We start from the raw sequence: 20,926 nt of genomic DNA on the forward strand, positions 1-20,926 counted from the left end.
TTCTTGCTTAAATGTAAACAAATTGTGGATGGTAACTGAAGGCCCTGAAGGTAAACTTCTCCCAACAGTGAACAAAATCCAGAAATTCCTTCTAGAATCAAGTCTCACCACTCGACAGCCAACTTGAAACACCCATAGGCACTTATTTGGGCAGTTATTTTGAAGCATTACCTAAATTACCTTAATTTCATTGACTAACCATTGAAAACATAATCAAACCTGAATAAAAAAAAAACATTTAAAAGTTTGACTACTGACTAAAAGTGCATTTTAAAAAACTTTTTTTGCCTGGAAGTTATACATCTACCACGATCTTTAGTATTGCAGAGTTCTCCTATAAATTTAAATTTAGAATTCTTTGAATTGTCACATCTCTCTTTTATTGTCTCTGTGCTGTTCTTGTTTGAAGGCAGGCTGTTAAACTAAAAGAGTACAGTCTGTAGTTTGAAATACAAAAAAAAAAAGAGAGAGTTCTCAGAACAGTTGAAATTGAGCACGGAAGCTATAAATCCCAGTGTGTGATGAAATCCTAGTTTTTAATGCATTGGGCATTAGAAACATTAGCATTAGGCTTACTGAGCTACACTAATGCTTTATTCCAGAGTTGAAGTGTTACAGCTTCTTAATAAAAGCTAAGAACAACCAGGATGTTCTTTTGTTGACATTTTGTTGACAAATACATGACCTATTTTGACTTGTATCACTTTTGGCTTTTATATTTTTTAAGTTGACAGGCTTCTGAGTACAACCAATGCCCTTTTGAAACAGCCTAATGAAGCTAGGATGGGGTTAAGACACTGTGATCTAGTAGGTATCATAAGAAGTGTGCGTTCTTAAACATGAAGAAAAAAATGTTTAATTTGTAGCTGCTATTAGATTTAGTTTGGCCTGCACTGATAAAACTTTCACTGCAAATATTTCCCATCAAGACAAAGTAATGTATTTCCATGGAAATGCATGTGCCAGGCAGATGGATACATTCAACCTACTTTACTACATACTGGAAGTAAGAGCTGTGCCTAGATGGTAATATGAACCAGTCTGCTGCAGGCTAGTGAGCTTACAGTAGCTCAGAATAGGAGCACAGGCTTGTGATCATTTTCCTCTCTTGTATTATTAAGAGATACTTAAGAAGTTGCTCAGGTTATTAGTTCTAGATGGGGCTCAATACTGTTTTGGCAGCAATCTTCATCTTGATTAAGGAACATTAACATAAGTCACAGCTTTTTTGTGCAACAGACAGAACATTTCTTCACATTATCTGTGAAATGAAAATCCTGTAATGTTACATTTTAGTCTATCACCACCTCTCATATGGTTAGGTATCACTTCTTGGTCATCTGCTTCCAATAAAGAAGTTGTCTGACGTCCAATGTCACACTTGGTTATAGCAGACTACCACAGGACAGTTTAGACCCCGCACCCCAACCCACCCCACCAAAAAAAAAATATTAAGATAAAATTGATTTCTTGCCATTTCTTTGTTAATCTGAGTTCTTTGTGTATGTTTACTTTATCACAAATAGTTGGTAGCTACTGGGAAAAAATACACATATTACTGTGGACATTTATTTTCAGTACATCTTCCTAACTAAATGTGTTTTGTTTTTGTTTTTCATATTACAAAATTTGACAGTTCTTCATTTTAGTGAAATATAAAAATTTGTAGCAGCAAAACTGGACATGCCAGGACTTAGAACTTAGCATTCTTTTTAATATTAGGCTACCTTACAATACTGGTATTCATGATTTTCTCATTTTGTATCTTTGTATTGCCACTCACAGCTGGTATTGAATTCTGTCTGGGTCTGGGTTTTGCCAATATGATTAAAGAACAAACTTAAAATATAATCTTACTTGAAGACCGTGTCTTGGTTGTTTTCTATGGTACTTGGTCCAGGAAGATTTTATTGATTTTTAAAATTTTTACAAACTTCTGCCTGCAGCAGTAACAGGACCCTATCAGACCAGCAAAGAGAACCATGCAGTACTTCCCTTCTTTGTAAACTTGGAACAACATGTACCTTTTATTTCATTTAAGCATTTACACAGGGTCAATAAGAAAATCTGAACTCTTACAATAATAAAATAGGCTGTCACATATGTCCATGTAATAAGAAGGAATTCCCAACATTGCCAAACATGAAGACATGCCAATCCAGAAACATTACACTAATTAAACAGAGAGAGAGAAAAGTGGAAGTGGAAATGAAAAGCTTTTTGCTTCCTCATTTGTAGACTAATTTTGGCTCAGTGGTCACTAGTCCATCTGCTCCAAAACCAAAGGTAACATATTTATTAAGGTAACTCAAACTATCTCAGCCTTCCTTTTTCTTGCCCTCGTTTTAAAGTCTGGTTACTCCTCATTAAACGGCTCCCATTCCAGTCTCTTACCTCGTCCTCTACTGTCCTCCCTCCAGCCTCCCCCTTCATCAATTTCTCTCCTGTCCTAGATGAATCTTGTCTTACAAAAGTGCCACCAGGTGCTACCATCAGTCCCTGGCCCTGTTGTCCTAGCTGAACTTGGACAGCAGGTGCCCGTGGGAACTGTTTACTATCCAGCACATCTTTGTATTGGATCTCAGGCCTGATCATCCTCAGACAGGCCATCTTGGTGGCATTGTCAAGGCCCGGATGGAGCTCATAGCCAAGAATCTTTACTAATCCACTCTGGAAGGGTCTGATATTTTTGTCTCGTATCCTGTAGGCCTCCACGGGCTTCCCACCATCCCTGAGACAAACTCGGCCCAGGTCTTCCCGCCGCATCCTGAGAAGAGCCACTTCTTGCTCCATCTGGGCATGACCAAATCTCTTGATTTCCTCCCAGAATGTGCGGTTGAAGGCTTTGTATAGGTACCAATCTAAGGCATTCCACTGGCGCAGCTTCTCCCGCTGATCATCTGTTAATGACAGATTGGGCAGTATCTTTGCTTGTAAACGTCCAGGTCTAGCACCAACTCCAGCCGCTAGAGCAGCTTTGCCCACCCAGCTTCCACTCATCATGCTGTTGCTGCTGGGCTTTTGCTGTCGAGCATTAAGGCTGAATGAGACTACAGTGTCTAGTGGCCAGCAGAGGGCATGTCTCAGTAGGATCATAGACTGGTCAAAGTACTCAGACACAAGAATCAGTCTGAATGTCTGGCGGATCATGGCCTCACCCCGTTGAGCTAGTTCCACAGAAAAATTTGCATTATTGTCCATGCCAAAGTCAAACCACAGTAGGTTGCGGGCATAATGATTGTTGCGAAGACGAGGGTCATAGTATTTATTAGGGTCGTCAGCAAAGTCACCCAACCCTTTTGCCTTCCGAAAGGCAGGAGCTACTTCTTTGTAATAGGCAAAGGAGGACTCAGCCAGTGCAACTGGGTCCCTGATGATAGAAAAGTAGAATGTGTCTGCAGGCATCACTTTCTCCACCTAAGAGGCAAAAATTAGAACAAAGTTACAAATGATGATGCAATTCAACTACTGTGCTAGTATACTGTATTTTCTTTGACACCATAAAGGGTCAGCTATCATTTTAATTACAAACCTAACAGAAACTCCTCTGATGTCATTTTTATTCTGGGATAGCTGAATCTGGAGCTGGCAGACTGGTGGCTAAGTGGATAACAGTTATTAAAAAGATGAGTGTTAAAGTCTGGTTACTCAAATGCCTTGTTGACACAGGTTTTGGAGAAACACTACAGGTTGGTGTTTGGCCAGCATGAGAAATGGCACTAATGAACAGCCAAGAAGTTGTGCTTGACCTCCTAAGAGTGCTGGTTGGTGAGGCTTATAAGTTCAGAGCCATCATTTCCCAAAAGTTACAAGTAAGGACTGAAACTTTTTTTTTTTAAAGTTGATGACATAAGCATAGACCTGACAAAGGTGACTGTGGTCTGTTTGTTGACTGAGGGAGTGCACATAGGCTACATGCAACGTGAATACAATAAAGACAACAACAAGGCTGGGGAAGGAAATAAAGGTGCAAACTAAAACACAAAAAACATATAGGAGCTTCAGGAACCTGAGTTCATCCAAAATAAACAGGAAGTGAACAACTAAACTGAAAAAGAGACAAAGCATAACTCATGCAGTACCCAAAGCACATGGAAAATGAAACATACCAATACCAGAAGCCAACAGCAATATCAAAAATAGAAATCCAAGGACAAGCATAAAGACCTTCACATTTGCTCCTAATACTGTAAGGTCTCAAATCACTTGTGTTCATTCACACTATACATAATTAATATTAAATTGAACTGAATTGAAACATAGTTAGTCTCTCACAGGGAAAACAGTGGTGCTGAGTTTTCTTAAAAGCCTAACTGGTTGCAAAGGCATTTCTTCACTTTACCAATCTCTGCTATTATGTAGCACATTTTCATGAATCAAATTTAATCAGAGTAAACTTGACTTTTTGGATGTCGGGGTGGGTTAAAGAGAAAGGAGATTTTTTTTTTTTAAATGATAGTTGAACAAATGAACACAGTACGGGCTCTTTAAACTGTCCAGCCATGTTGGAAGCCAAATATTGCAAGAATTTCGAACAGTGATGTATTATACAGAATAATGTATCCATAACAAAGAATTTTCAACCATCATTGTCCCACTGTCAGCCTTCTATTTTACCTCCCCCTCTCCTTTTATAAATTACTCACCTCCAGCTTATTAAATCTCATGTGATTGCCCATGATGTGAAATTCCATGGCTCTGGGACTTCGATAACCTTTGACTCGGTGAGCATTGAAAGGTAGTGGGTAGCCCAGCTGGTAGCCCAGTGGAAGAGCAAAGCGAAGGTTGCGCTCCTCTCCAAAGCGGTACAGCATGTTGAGCACTGTGCTGCTTGCTGTCTTGTGGGTCTTGAGGAACATGATGTGAGTGTGGGGCTGACAGGAGCCCAGAGCGGGCCCCTGGGCATCAGGGGATGAAAAGATGGAGTGAGCAGCTGGTTGGACACTGCTGCAGGACATGTGGAAAGAAAGGAGCATTTGTGGGAGGTAAAGCGTTGGAAATAATTATTGAAAACAGTTATTCAGAAGATCTCTGGGATTTTACTGTGACTCAAGTATAGCCATCCTACTGACATCTCTGCAATGTATAGCACTTCCATTTTAAGTCCTACTTGTACTAGAAAATAAGCAATTTGTCCCTCCAGAACAGAAATACTATGCGCTTATCCAAACAGCTTACAGCAGAGATTGTGTTTAAAAATGGGGGCACAGCGTCTCCAGGGAGACATCGATAGCTGTGGCTGTTAACATGAAATGTAGCAGCAAGAGAGGGAAAGTGTAGTTCCTGTGTACACTTTCACCTCAGCCCAGTTACTGAAGTTTTCTGGTCCCTTAAACCATTGCAGAGTTAAAATATAGAAGAAGTCTTATAGAAGTCTAAACTTAAGAGCATTTAACTCATTAATTACTGCAAACCTATTTAAAACTTATTTTAAAACCCTGTGGATGGTTGTCTTCTAGCTGTCTTCTACCACAGGGCTGATTTTTAAGCAGATTTTACATAAACTTACACATGATTGACACAGTGTTTAAAGAAAGTTGTAATTTAGGGATTTAATTAAGAAGAGGCATGAATATTCCAAGAAAGGAGCAGCAGTAATCTCTTGATCATTTCTTCATCACTAATAGCAAACTGGATGAGAAGAATGTGATGGTGTAGCATTTGTCTCTCCACTGTGACTAAAAAGCTTGGGGAAAGAATGACACTGATGAATGCACCATTTTACGAGAAGTTGAACACTTTGTAATCGCAGGGTTTTTTGTGAGCAGTACAATACTTTAAAAGGAGACAATGTGGCATGAATTGAAAAAAAAAAAAAAAAAAACGCAATATTGCGCTATGTAGGTGCTATGTACTTGAAAATTTGTATGTATTTAAAACACTGAGCAGCAGTTTGCTGTGTTTGATTCAATGACAGTTTATTCTTTGAGGCTGTGTTCAACTCTTGTGAAGTCTGACATTCAGAGTGCCGTCTGTCTTCACAGTGCTAACCTATGAGGGAGAAAACAGCTACAGCTGGTCACTTTGGCCACTCTTTGCCAAGCTAAGATTGGATGACATGCATATCCAAAACAGCCTCACAGCAGCTTCACAGACTTGCGGGTATCCCTCCAGCACAGACACGTATGTTAAGCCATCAAACACACAGCTACAAGTAGGATAGCTATTGTTGGCAGCAATTTTTCAGAGTGTTGAAAGATTGTTTGGGCACAATTTAAAAATAATTCGAATAATAAGATGTTTCACTGTCATATGGAAAACACTGCATTCTGCTTTCCCATTTTACACAGAGGACCAAGTTGTTTGGAAAGAGTGTTGTGTTCTGCTGAGTTAAAAGCTTTGTCTGTGAGGAAGTTTTTGTAACTAAACACAAATTAATGTTTATTCAACACTGTTCTATTTGTAACGTTACCTTGGTTGTGTCAGTGGGCACTTATATTGAAGCTTCTATCTAAATGAATTTTTATTTCATTTGTCACCAGGTCATAAAAACGGCATGTATATAATCATCAGTCACATTTTTGGGGGGGGGGTTATGTATTTGTGATGCTTAATTTATGCTACAGTGGTAGTTGTCAGCATGTATGTGCCCACCAAGAGCCTACAGAGAGGGGTTTTCAACCACTATGCTCCCATTCTGCAAACGTCCAAAATCATAACTGGAGTTTGCTCGAAATGGATGACACCATGCACTGGTCAATGCTGACAGGGAAGGGCCCGACAGTGGAGTTCACCAGGAATGGGAGAAGTGCAAAAAAAAAACCCATCAAATATAAAAAAAGAAATAAAAATACAGCATGAAAAGTACAGAGAGTGGCTGCAGTGGACACGTTTCACTGTTTTTAACAATTGGTTTCACTTCCACTCTTTGTATGTTATAACAATGCAGCTGGCTGATAGACCAGAGTAGTGCACAGACCAGTTGTACCATATATTTTTGACACTGCCCCATCTGAGAACAGATGCTCTCTGCAGGTAGACGTGCAGGCAGTCCATAGCTGCCCAAGGGCTGCCAACAGACTGCTACCACCACTGAACTGTAAGTATCCTGTAATACAGAGGGTTGAACTGGAACTACAACTGAAGCAAAAATAAAAAACAATACAGTTAAAATGAAAAAGCAAAACCATACCTCTTGTTGAAAATGATCCCCAGCAGCTGGCCGGCAAAAGCAATGGCCACAAAGAGTAGCAACGCTTTCCACATCCAAACCGGACCCAACCGACCACACACCAGCCATCGCAACATCCTGTGAGAAGAAGTGGAGGAGAGGAGGATGGATGCATGGATGAATAGAGACAGTTGTTGGGGCAAAGTAATACATGACAGAGAAAGGTAAAGAAAGAGAGGAGAAATGAATGAAAAGAATAATGGATGGATGGATGGATGGATGGATGGATGGATGGATGGATGGATGGATGGATGGATGGATGGATGGATGGATGGATGGATGGATGGATGGATGGATGGATGGATGGATGATGGGGAGGAGTGAAACACAGCAAGATGATGTCATAAAAAAAAGAGTGGGGGACAAGGTTAGAAGAGGGAAAGAGGGACAGAGAGCATGAGACAGCTGGATGATTCATAAAACAGAAATGACTAAAGCATCATTATCACAGGATGGAAAGCAGTCTGAAAATAGACAGGGCCTGCTGTATTCTTTAGATACTGTATATATGGTCTGACCAGTATCTTCTCATGGTTAAGATCTATGGGTGTAATGGTACATGTATCCATGGTCATGGTCATATTCATGGCCCTTTGTCAGAAGTCTATTGATGTCTATGATGTTTCCATAATAGGCACTACTAATCAATAAAGGATTTGACCGTCTTAAAAAGTACGTGACAATACTTTCATTAACAAGAAGATACACACTATTTAAATAAAACCAAACACTACTAGAAAAGGTATATATAAAAAAAAAACATACAGCATGAGAAGAGGAGGGCTGCTTTATTTACAAAGTATTACACCTTGTAAGCCTGAAATTGGTTTTACAGCTGACCTGTACGGTATGTAGAAGAACACAAAACATTATTTATAGTCAGAACCTAACCCATCCGCATACTGAATTGACAAGTAACTGTAAATGCACACATCAAAATTGTTTTTGCTTGTTTGCAGACATTAATCTTAGACACTTCTCATCTTTCATTAACTGTAGCATTTTAACAGATGTTTCAGTAATGTATATTACAGATATGAGGAAAAAAGGAAACTACGTGAAAATGATGTGTGGTTTTCACGGGCCAGATTTGCGAACAATCTGCACCAGATTAAAAATCTCTTTTGGTGTTGAAAAACTGCTGTCAGGATTAAATAAAGAACCCCAGTCCAAGTTTTGGACTGAAAGGCGTACACATAGCAGGTATTTTAGTGGCTGGAGTTTGCCTTTCACAGCACAAAATTTTAGGATAATGTACTGCTCAAAAACATGAATGGAACATTTTGAAAACACATCAGAGCTCCATGGGGAAAAAAAATTATGCAGGATATCTATGCTGTTATGGACAGGGTAATGCATTAAGAACAAAAGGATGCCACATTGTTTGATGGAATGAACATTATCAACCTAGGTTTTTCAGAAAAGACAAAAAAAATGAAGAAAACCTTGAAAATATGATAATTTAGGCAAAAATAAAACTTTCATCAAAAAATGACTTAGACCATTATTTTAACAAGGTGATGAAATGTCCTAAGTAATTTCTATGGCCACCACGTGCTTGTATGCATGCCTGACAATCTTGGGGCATGCTCCTAACAAGACGACGGATAGTGTCCTCACAGATTTGGACCAGGGCATGAGCTCCTGGACAGTCTGAGGTATAACCTGGTGATGTTGGATGGACCAAAACATAATGTCTCAGAAGTGTTCTATTAGATTTTGTTGTTTAAATAGGAATCAAGTTTTAAAAAGTGAGAAGATTTTTCAGTGGTTATATCAGCTGTTTTTGCAGTGTTTGAGCATCTGGTGTGTGTGTGTGTGTGTGTGTGTGTGTGTGTGTGTGTGTGTGTGTGTGTGAGAGAGAAGTGTGTCTCTGGGCATTGGTGTCTGTGTCTGAGTTTGTGTGTGTATGTATGTGTGTGTATGTGAGAGGACGTTCAGGTACTTATACATATAAGGTTGCTTATTGTTTATTTTTGAACAATCATTTTTAGATAGTGGGAATAATTTATTAAGCTGATCAGAAAATCTACAAATGCATGTAATATGAATGATTATTGATCTAAATATTTTACTATTTATTTTGACAAGCAAATGATTATTTTGTGGCTCCTTGATTAAAGCAGAGGAGAAAGTTTATGGTTCCTGGTGAGCCGTGCCTTTGTGGATTTTGGCCTGAAAACATGCATGCATGAAGTGCATCAATTACAATTACAGGCCCTGTAACTTATTGTTGCTCTTCTTTTGGACAAACATTTTATAAACAATTTCTGAGGAGAAAAAACAGCTTGAAAAAATCATATCAAAACCAACTGATATATTATTAGAATAGAATTATATGTTGTAATATATAATATATTATATATATATATTTTTTTTTTTTTTTTTTTTTTTTTTTTTAGGTTTTTAACATGAACAGAACGAAAACGTTTAAACCCAAAGAAAAGACAAAAGTGGAAAAGTGGTTACATTATAGGTGCTTTAAATTTTGTAGGTTGTGGTTTCAGGATCTTTTTTATTTCAAACCTGGTAATTTGTGAGATTAATGATAATTATAATATCATAGTAATTGGGGATGTCAAAAATCTTTCTAATTGATTTCCTAAAAATGAAGCCAGTTTAACAGACTAATGTCTTAATCATCTCAAATTGAGTTAATCTAGGCAAATGATGTTTAATATATTTATTAGAGGCCATTGTTTTCACTTATGGTTGTCAAATTTCAAGAAAAAGTTTCTATGAGAAACCAAGTTTTACTGAAACCTTAAAAAGAAAAGTTAGAATAAGTGGCACCTGATCAGGAGGCCAGGATTTTGTGATCAGCTTATTGTTTCTTGTCATAATCACACTAATTATTGTTTTTCCTATAAGGAGGTCTAAGAAGGGAAACACCATGAATTCAACAAGACGACCACAGACAATAGGTCTGCAGTGAGCTGAGTAAAAGTACGTAAAAGGTCAACAAGGGATCATGGTGTGTGTATGACCTCTGGCTCTAGAATTCACCACAATATTTTGGTAAAGATTTAGTCTATGACAGAACAGAAATAACATCAGACTCACTTTACCTTTGATTTTGTTGTTTAACTGCACTACATGGTGTTTATATTCAAAACAAGAGCAACAGAATTACACAAAATGCAAAGTAAATAAATAAATAAGTAAGTAAGTAAGTAAAGTTTATTTATATAGTGCTTTTCACACACAAAAGGTCACAAAGCGCTGTACAATAATTAAAACACAATATCAAAAAACATATAAAACACCATATTAAAAACATATTAACATCTAAAAATAAAGTCAACAGAAAGCCTGGTTAAACAGAAAGGTTTTCAAGTGTTTTTTTAAAAGACTCCACAGAGTCAGCTAAACGGAGCTGGAGTGGGAAACTGTTCCAGAGCTTTGGTGCCACTGCCTGAAAAGCTCTGCCCCTCTGGTCCTTAATCTTGTACGTGGGCCAACTAAAGGATTTTGAGCTTGTGAATGAAGGCAGTGAGCAGCAGTATGTTTAACAAGTAATTGGGAAATAAAGTCTGGGTCTTGTCCATTTAGTGCTCTGTATAAGAGTGAGAACTTTAAACTGAATTCTAAAAGCAATTGGGAGCCAGTGTAAAGAGAATAAGATAGGGGTAATGTGTGCTCGTTTGCTAGCATGAGTTAGGAGTCTAGCTGGCATTTTGTATTGCTTGGAGGCGTGAAAGAGATGATTTATCTAAGCTGGTAAAAAGGGCATTACAATAATCTAGGTGCGATGACAGAAATGCATGAATAATTTTTTCCAGATCAGAGGAGGAGACTATAGCTCTCAATTTAGAAATGTTCCATAAGTGAAAGAAACAGAAGCGTGTGACAGATTTTATATGTGAGTCAAATCCCAAGGAGGACTCAAATACTACTCCAAGATTACAAACAGTAGTTTTTGCAGGTGAGCAAAAGGAAGCAATCACCTGACTGATAATTGAAGGAATATCATGGCCATAATCATGGCCTCGATCTTGTCAGAGTTTAATACAAGGGAATTATTGGAGAGCCAATCACTGATCCGGGATAAGCAGTCAACTAGGGTGGACAGCCTATGCAACTGGTGAGGGTTAAAAGACATGCACAGCTGAATGTTATCAGCATAAAAATGGTAAGAAATGCCCGAGAAAGACTGATTGATGGATGTAAACGGAGAATAACAATAACCAGTATTGAACCTTGGGGAACCCCACAGGATAAAGAAGCAGTGCTAGACGAGAATGTGCCTGCCCTAACAGAGAAAGTCCTACAGTATCAGATAAATAGGAGGAAAACCAGTGCAAGACTGAGCCAGAGATGCCCACCAAAATCTTAAGCCTATTTAATAAAATATTATGGTCGATGGTATCAAAGGCAACACTGAGGTCAAGCAGTATGTGAACAGAGCAATTTCCTGCATCGGATGCCATTAGAAGATCATTATAGACTTTTAAAAGAGCAGTGGAGTGTTGTTTCTGAAAACCGGACTGGAAAGGGTCAGAAATCTGTGATGTGCATAATGAAAACTTTTTCTAATAATTTGCTAATATATGGTAATTTTGAAATAGGACAGTAACTGCTGGGAGAACTGGCATCAAGATTAGATTTTTTTAAGTAAAATAGGAAAGGAAATAGGAAAATAGGAAGGAACACAACCTTGCCTCAGTGAACTGTTAATAACAGACACCAGCGAACAACCAATACTTGCAAGACATCCAAACGGGACAGAAGGAGGTACGATCACTAATGAGGATGAAGAGGGTTTCGTCTTATCCATTATTCTAGTCAAGTCATTTAATGTAATTGGGGCAAAGGAAGTAAATGATGAGGAGCACTGAAGGTCATCTTCAAAAGGGGAAGAACCAATGGAAAGTTTGGATTTTAAGCCCATCACCTTATTTACAAAATGATTTAAAAAATACATTGCAGTCATCATCATAGTCATCAATACATGCTGAGGTGTGGGAGAAACAATGCTATTAATGGTGTCAAATATAATCCTAGGATTATTTTTATTACAGTTGATGAGACTGCTAAAAAAAGAAGACCTTGCCTCTTTCACTGCTTCATTGTAAGAGTAGAGCAGTTCTTTAAAATTGGACAATCAAACCCCTGGTCTTCCATAGTCGCTCTGATTTTCGACAGGAACGTTGAAGACCATGAGTCTGTTTTGCCAAGGTGAGCAGGAAACAAAAAGGTGCTCAATATTATCATTACAAGAGGGTGAAAAATTAAAAATAGAAGCAAACTTAACAATAACAGTCATCAATAAAGTGCCTACATTTAGTACAAACGCCAGAAAAAGACTCTGAAGTAAAAGAGACATTAAAAGAGACAGATTTATGGTCACTGAAACCAACTTCACCTATACTCAAATTGTCTAAGGTAATGCCATAGCTGAGGACCAGGTCTAAAGTATGCCCTGCAGTATGAGTAGGCCCAGATATGTGTTGAGTGAAGCTGAATGAATCCAAGGTGCTCAGGAATTCTTTAGCGGTACTGTCAGATGAATCATCAACATGAATATTGAAGTCCCCAACGATGATGATACTCCACAATTTAATAGTGGAGGATAAAAAGTCTTGAAAATCTGAGAGAAAGGATGTAGCAGATCCTGATGTCCGATATATTAAGATACTGTACAAAGGCTAATCTTGTTCAGTTTTAGTCATAAGCATCTCAAAAGAGCTGTAAGACCTTGCAGAGATCACATGGCATAAAAAAGTATTTTTAAAAATAACAACAGTTCCACCTCCTCGACCAGAAATCCGAGGAGAACATAAAAATGAACAGTCTCCAGGACAAAGGTCATAGAAGTAATCAAGGTTTCTCTTACTAACACTAAATTGTGTCAGTTTTTAAATAGAAAGCAGACTGTTAGTATATGATGTAGGGCAGATTAAATCCAATTAGCTTTTCTTTTCCTTTCAACAATTGGGACAACAATAATACCTGTAATTTTAGCCATATATTTGATAAATGATTTTCTTTGTCAATTATGTCCTTTACAGTTTTAACTGGCTGAATTGCCATAGGCAATGTATTATTGTTCCTTGGAATCACAGTTTTTATATATGTTTGTTATGTCTTTATTGTTTTGTTTTCTGTGTTTATTTTATGCCATAGGTGTAATACATGTGTGCATAAAGCCATTTAAATTATAGGTTTCTAGGATGACTAAATATAGACTTGTGTGAGCTTTAGCATATGTTTTTCCTTTCCATAGTTGCTGACTTAAAATCTGTGTCAAATGTTGATTTTAGAGCATTAATTAATTTTTTTATTTTTTAATCTGAATAGTTTGAATCAACTCTAGAATTTAGTGAAAAGATGATGCTGCTGAAACTGATTTTTGTTAGATGCAAATGCTCTAGATGAATATCTGTGAATTATACAATACAAGCACACACACAATGAAGACCAGCTTATACTCATAAACATAACTATATTTCTCAATGATGTTAAATTTATTTTACAGCCCTAATATATCTACCCTTAAGTTTATTAACTAAGATTAACTTAATGGTAGATATATTAAGGCTGTAAAATTATTTTAACAATGTTAAATAAAACAAGAAATCTGTAATATGAAGACACTGAATAATAGATCTTTCAATTATACATTTCTGTGGTCAAATATGTGTCTTGTCAAAATGTTGTGTGTGGATTATAAGTTGATAGTTGTTGAGTCAGGGAGTTATATTTAGTCGGTTAAATTAATAAATCCAATTATGCTGTATGTTGAATAGTTAGACCTGATCTGACCACAGTCTCTATTCAAATTGAAATACTGACCCCAAAGGCCTGCATGACTCAACTTTTTTTAATTATAGACTGTACTCCCACAGGGTCCTTTTTATAAAGATGATATGAGTTCCCGGTGGGGTTCTTAACATATTTAAGGTTAGAAACCAGACAGCAGCAGAGTTTGAATCACTGCATGCCTCACGGGACCCAATTAAACAAAAAAGTTTTTTGACTGGGTTAATTCTAATACTATAATCAGGAATGTTGATTAACTTGACTAGAGACCTACCGAAGAACTTAGTGAATGCTAAAACAAAACATCATTAACAGCAGAGCAGTCAATTCTCCAGAGCATAGTCAAAAAATTAAGAGAAAACTCCTGTAACTATAGTGATGGGAAAATGTTTTGGGGAAATGAGACAGACAAATTAAAATTTTTTCTCTTTTAGTCTTTATTACAGTTGCTGTAAGGATTAGACGACTAATTCTTAGGAAACAGACATAAAAAAAATATATTGTGAGTTATGTGTTTGCAAGTCATCATGATTTTATATTTCGTGCTTTGTCCAGTTGCTTGGCATTTTGTCTGTTTGTTTTTAAATTACATAATTATTATAGAAAAGGAGGGAAATTTTGGAAAATATGCTTTGTATTATGCTTTTTATATGCTTTGTATATGTTTTTTTTTCCCATGCTTAACTGCCTAAAAAGAAGGTGCCCTAAGCTGTCTGTGTGTCTGAAAGAATGTGTGTGCTGACCTTGGTAAAACAACCACAGACAACAGCACACAGTGACTCTGAGAGAGAGAGAGCATTTGGGAGCATGTCTGTCTTGTTATGACTTATTGTGCTTTAAAAATATATGATAATTATGAGATTATTCATTTTTAAGAATAGGTTAATAACCATGGTGGTATAAAATTGGTTTCACACAAAGTGTGAAAAAGGAGGGCGTTGTTGGGGTTTATTTTTTGCTCAACAAATAAAATGCCAAATGTTTAAAAGTAAACTCCAGGAAAGTGGCTGAAGCAAATAATGGACAACTAAATAAATACATTAGATAGAGAGCAGACAGATGGGAGACCAGTGGTCACCAGGCTAACTTCACAGCCTTTGGGAGATATGATTTTCTTATCCCTAAAGGTTTTGCCAAAACACGTACATCTGTGTCTAATTAGGGAAGGGTGTGTGTAGGTCACTGCTCCCTCTTGCTAAGTAGAATAAAACTGCCATGTCATGATTAGGAACATGTGAGGGAGGAAGGCAGGTGTTTCCTTTACAGAGCTCTTATTGCTGATTGGAGAAGCTTGTGCCATGATGCCGGAACCAACCACTGGACGAACCAATCTGAGAAGGCCAAATGTAAACCACGGCTCTCTCCATCTGTTTTTGAATTGATAGCACTTGTAGATAGTGCATGTAGTATAAAATTGTTATGTCTAGCTTAGAGGCCTCGCTCTTCTGGGGAGGGGAGCACTGGCAGCTGCTGGGAAGGCCTGTGTCTCCTTGAACCAAATGGCCCGTGTACACGTAATTCTTCAGATTCTTTAATATATTAAATGTTTTAATTTTTTAATAATATTTTTTTAGGTGTCTTCCTTCACAATTAAAAAATACGCAGTGACATAAGACAAGTGTGGGAGCAGTCAGTGGTATCAATTACTTCATCCTCCAGTGCTTTGAGTGTTCAAGTAGAGTAGAAAAGTGATATATAAGAACCAGTCCATTCACTTTGGGTTGGTTGATGGTTGTGAACCAAACTTTTGGCTCTGTCCTGTAGCTCTTTACTGACTCCTCACCTTGCATGAGATGAGGAGTCACATTAGGCAGATAGGTAGCCAGTAATATGGCAGTGGGTGCATTTATTTACTGTAGGTAGGTTATGCTAGTTCTAATGAAACTAGTTTGCTAGTTCTAATAAAACATCCCTCCGCAGCACACCAAAATGCCTATGTACACTGTCGCAAACATTTTCATATATTACTAAACTGTCCAGTATATGAAACTCTGCAGACATATGGACAGATCACAGATTTTTATTAAATGTTGTATATGAACAGTTCATCACTGACTACCTTAATTATTGTATTGGCTTATTGTATAATTATTTGCTCAAGAAAACCAAAATATGTGTGTGAGATATGTATCAAAAAAGCAAGGGGGCCTACAGACTATTTATGTCTAGGGCCCAGAGTTTAATTCAAATTGATTCAATTAAATTCAGTTTTATTTATATAATGTCAAGTCACAACAATCGCCTCAAGGCACTTTATATTGTAAGATTAAGACCCCACAGTAATACAGCGAAAGCCCCAACAATTATACAGCCCCCTGTGAGCAAGCATTTGGAAACAATGGAAGAAAACTCCCTTTTAAAAGGAAGAAACCTCTGGCAGAACCAGGCTCAGGGAGGGGCAGTCATCGACTGTGATCAGTTGGGAGAGGGGGGAGGGAGACAGGACAAAAGACACACTGTGGAAGCGAGCAAGAGATTAATAGTCTGATTAAATGCAGAGCGGTGTATAAACAGAAGGAGTGAAAAGAGTTGAGTATGAAACAGTGCATCATAGGCTTATTGAAGTCTAAGTAAGGGAGGGTTCAGGGTCACCTGATCCAGCCCTAACTATAAGCTCAATCAACAAGAATTGTTTTAAGGCTAATCTTAAAAATAAAGAGGGTGTCTGTCTCCTGAATCCAAGCTGGGAGGTGGTTCCACAGAAGAGGGGCCTGAACGCTGAAGGCTCTGCCTCCCATCTACTCTTAAGTATCCGAGGACAAGTAAGCCAGCAGTTTGAGAGCAAAGTGCTCTATTGGGGTGAAACGGTACTATGAGGTCTTTGAGATAAGATGGGGCCTCAGTTGCAATGGAAACACAACACGACCGTGCCGAGTTGTGCTGACCAAGTCGACCTGCGCCGAGTCGTCCCGTATGGAAACGCGGCTTAAGATAAGTGGGACCTGATTGTCTCTATTGTCAAGTGTACAGTCGTCCCTCACTATATGGCGGTTCACTTATTGCAGCTGCACTGTATCACAGATTTTTTTAAGATAATATTGCTAATTCTGTTTCTCAGATTTTTCACTATATTGTGAGATTTTGCGGTATATTGGTATTTCTGTAACTCCCCATAACTATGTTCATCACTCAGACGAAGAGATCAGTTACACCTACGCCTTTAGTGGAAATAGAAGTAACAGCCAGGGGTGAAGAAACTTCACCACCCTCATTGCCATCAGTACTGCACAGCTACATAATTCATCAACTTCATCATTCAAGTTGTTGTAAGAGAGTGGGAAAGGTTTATAGGAGTGTGGGAAGGGTTTATAAAGCCTTAAAATATATATAAATATATTGTTTTTTCTCTTTTTTTTAAGAGCCTCAGAAAAATATTGACAGGTACCCTGGTCATGTAGCTGGAACAGGTAGAAAAATGAAATAACATGTGCAATCAGCTACAGGTTGAGATACCCAACACCTGGTATTCTTTTGATACATCATTAGGCCTGTTTATAATTTTTGAGATATTGTGTAAATGCAAGAAAACAGTCCTACATATTTGTTTAATAAGCACAGTGAAGGACATATCTTGGGCGAAAATTATTTCAAGATTCTTCATAGTGTTACTAGAGGCCAGAGTAAGTATCTGATTAGATTCAATTTTATCTGAATTTAGAAGCAGAAAATTAGAGGTCATCCAAGTCTATCACCTGCATAGAAATGAAATTGTAATAACAAATTATAATAGCATCTTCTAATAACACCGCCTAAGGGAAGCATGTATAATGTAATGTAATATAATGTAAATAGAATTGGTCCTTAAACAGAACCCTGTGGAAGTCCATAATCAACCTTAATGTGTAAAGAAGCCTCCCCATTTATATGAACAAACTGGAATCTGTTAGATAAATATGAATCAGTGCAGTACGAGATCGAGTAATAAAATATTATGGTCAACCGTATCAAACACTGCACTAGCAGGTCTAGCAAGACAAGCACAGGCATGAATCCACTGTCAGAGGCTGGAAGAAGATCATTTGTAACCTTCACTAATGCTGTTTCTGTACTGTGATGAATTCTAAAACCTGACTGAAACTCTTCAAATGAACCGTTCCTCTGCAGATGATCAGTTAGCTGTTTTACAACTACTCAAGAATCTTTGAGAGAAAAGGAAGGGTGGCAATTGGCCTATAATTAGCTAGCTAAGCTGCCACCTTAAAAGACTGGTACATAGCCCATTAATAGAGATAGATAGATCATATTAAGATAGACTGAGTGCTGCATGCTTGGATGCTTATTATTACCTTCTTAAAGCTACTGCATGCTTATAAAATATGCCAAAAGTACACTTACGCATACACACTCACACAATGTTTAACCTAATGTGGACAAAAATTAAGAGTCACAAAAAAAACACCCGAATCTAAGTAGGACCAAAACAGGCAGATACAACAACACAAATTAAAAGTGAATTGTCCAGACATGGGTCAAGGTCACAGGACAGTGCATCCGTTAATCGAACGGTAAAAAAAATAGAGGCGTTAAAAGTAATTTCCGTTAACGTGTTATTAATGTGTTAACTTTGACAGCCCTAATTATGACCTAAGGTTAGACTACACGATGCTGATACATGAAAATACACACAGCACCCATTTAATACACTCCTACTGTACAAAATGTTCACATCACGCACCTTACACATGCTAGCAAGCATATCATCTTAAGCAAACACTTAATCTCAAGTTAGGCAGTCAATAGCATAATTTTTTTTTTTACATTCATTATTAATTATGAACGTCAGAGCAATTATCCTGCAAGTTGTAGAGTATTTGTTTTGTTTTGTTTTTAACTAAAACTCACTGTCAGCCACCTATTGGAGAAGAATGGGTTAACTGATATTGCTTTCATACCTGTCTGGTTACTTGTCAGTAGTGATTTTATCCTATTTTGTCCCTATTATTATTATTATTATTATTATTATTATTATTATTATTATTATTATTATTATTATTATTATTATGCATGTCTTCAGACTGTGGGAGGAAACTTGAGTACCTAGAAAACCCACACAGGCACAAGGAAAATGTGCAAACTCCACACAGATAGATCTCAGCCAACCAGCAAGTTCAACCCAGGCTAACCATTGCACCAGTTGCTGAGGAACAGGTTAAGATGTGGGAGTGGCCCAGTGATCCTGAGGAGGATCTACAAAATGACAAAAGTAGAAAACACCAGGCCATGACAAACTGCTTAGAGTTAGGCCTCTTTACTGGCACAGGCTACACCATCAGGTTCACCATATACACTGGGAAGAGTAGCAAGTCAGCATAGGCTGTCTTATGACATGGTCATAAACCTTATTCAGGCATCATGTTTACCACACACTGGGTACCATATTTACATGAACAATTTTTATGCCAGTCCCATATTATTCATGGACCAAGTTTGGAGCCTGTGGCACCTACAGGGAGAGTAGAAAGGATACCCCAGAGGGAGCACAAATGCTCTCATCAAAATCTCATATCTGTGACACGGATCAGAGAGGGCCCACTTGTTTTTGTGAAGTGGATGGATACATGGAAGGTGCCTGTGTGCTCACCTTCCAGCCTGCATTTTCAGGTAAGACTGTGCAGAGAAAGGTGAAAGACGGAGATGGATGCTAGGCAATGCGAGTCAGCATTACCTGTCCCACAGCAGTCATGGCCTATAATAAAAATATGGCTAGGGCTGACATATTAGACCACCTCATTCAGTACTACTCCACCTATAGAAAAACTGCTTGCTGGTTTGTTGCTGCACTTCCTGGACACTGCAACAACAAATGTGTTCATCTTGCTCCATGAGATGAGCAGTGCCAAGGAGCTGCACATCATGGCACACAGGGTGGAGCTGGCGTGTCAGCTTTATGGCACGAACAAGACAACTGTTCCCCAGAGCAAGACAGCTGATCACATGTAAACGCGGTCGTCAGGTGGACAACAGGAGTGACACACCCTGGAAGTGTCAGGCCTGTGATGTATCTGTCTGTTTCAGGGTCCCACTAACCTTTGAAACTTTCTTAAAAGTAATTTTAATTTTCAATTTCTTACATTTTTACTCAAAGTTTTTTCCCTATTTGAAAGTGGCTATACTTTATAAATGTCTTCAAGAAAAGTATGTTTTCTTGCCTTATAAATTCAAGAAAGTTAAAAGTTCTAATATTAAAGCCAGTTTCTCATTTCTTGGTAGGAGACTCCCACTCATTATCGGCTCAGTTGTCAGGATTATGAAATACTATCAACACCTTGAAAATGCTGATAATTACTGCCACCAGGGAGCGAACCAAGCTTAGACACTGTGTTACACTGAATATCTAGCATTGCTATGCAAGTCTTAGCGTTCATTTATTGAGACAAAAGCACCGGTATATTTGATTAAGATACATGCAGGCTATTGTAAAATTCAGTTATTAGTAAAATAAATACATGTTTGTTTTTTTAACTGTGTCCATTTTCTCCCCTTTATCAAAAAGTACAACCACAAATTCCAGCTTAAGTGAGTTCATTCATATGCATGCAGGGTCAAGGTCAAATCAGTGCTGGCGATCATTTCAATTGAGTTACTAATTCAGTTATTACGTCTGATTCTTAAAGTGTTAATTGTCCTTTAGAAGATAAATCTGATTTTCTTCTTCTATCATCACAAAATGTCCCAGCTGGTTTGTAAGAGTGTCTGAACAGCACTGCAGATCTACACGTTAAAATGATGACGTGCACATGCCCACCACTAAAGACATGCCCAGTAGCTACATAGTAAAAAACACAAAATGGTTATCCTGTCAGTTCAGTAGTGCTGTCACAAGTACTATAACAACATCAAAAACTGTATGTATCTTATCAAGTTATTGCAATTTCTTCCAGTGCTTTGTTTTTATACTAAAAACTGTCCAGGATTTACCTTTGCACCAGGAAATAAATCTCATCTAGAATGTCAAACGTCAGACACAATGAAAGAGTTTGGACAAGGAAATTC

General features: G+C 37.9%; 1 protein-coding gene across 3 annotated transcripts in view; it reads right to left on the bottom strand.

Annotated features, from left to right (window-relative positions):
- Nucleotides 1–1,996: 1,996 nt before the first annotated feature.
- gal3st4 (galactose-3-O-sulfotransferase 4) overlaps nt 1,997–20,926 on the bottom strand; it is a 31,587-nt gene continuing 12,657 nt past the window's right edge. For 2 of the 3 annotated variants that reach the window (XM_030723335.1, XM_030723333.1), the window contains exons 2-4: nt 7,133–7,249; nt 4,647–4,947; nt 1,997–3,417 (exon numbers count right to left, since the gene is read on the bottom strand). In XM_030723335.1, coding sequence (XP_030579195.1) covers nt 2,314–3,417; nt 4,647–4,947; nt 7,133–7,248 — 1,521 coding nt within the window. In that variant the 5' untranslated portion in view covers nt 7,249 and the 3' untranslated portion in view covers nt 1,997–2,313. The remainder of the gene's footprint in view (nt 3,418–4,646; nt 4,948–7,132; nt 7,250–20,926) is intronic. The other variant, XM_030723334.1, reaches the window with a different exon arrangement.

This window comes from Archocentrus centrarchus, unplaced genomic scaffold, assembly GCF_007364275.1.
Source record: "Archocentrus centrarchus isolate MPI-CPG fArcCen1 unplaced genomic scaffold, fArcCen1 scaffold_24_ctg1, whole genome shotgun sequence".
NCBI classification, from domain to species: Eukaryota; Metazoa; Chordata; class Actinopteri; order Cichliformes; family Cichlidae; genus Archocentrus; species Archocentrus centrarchus.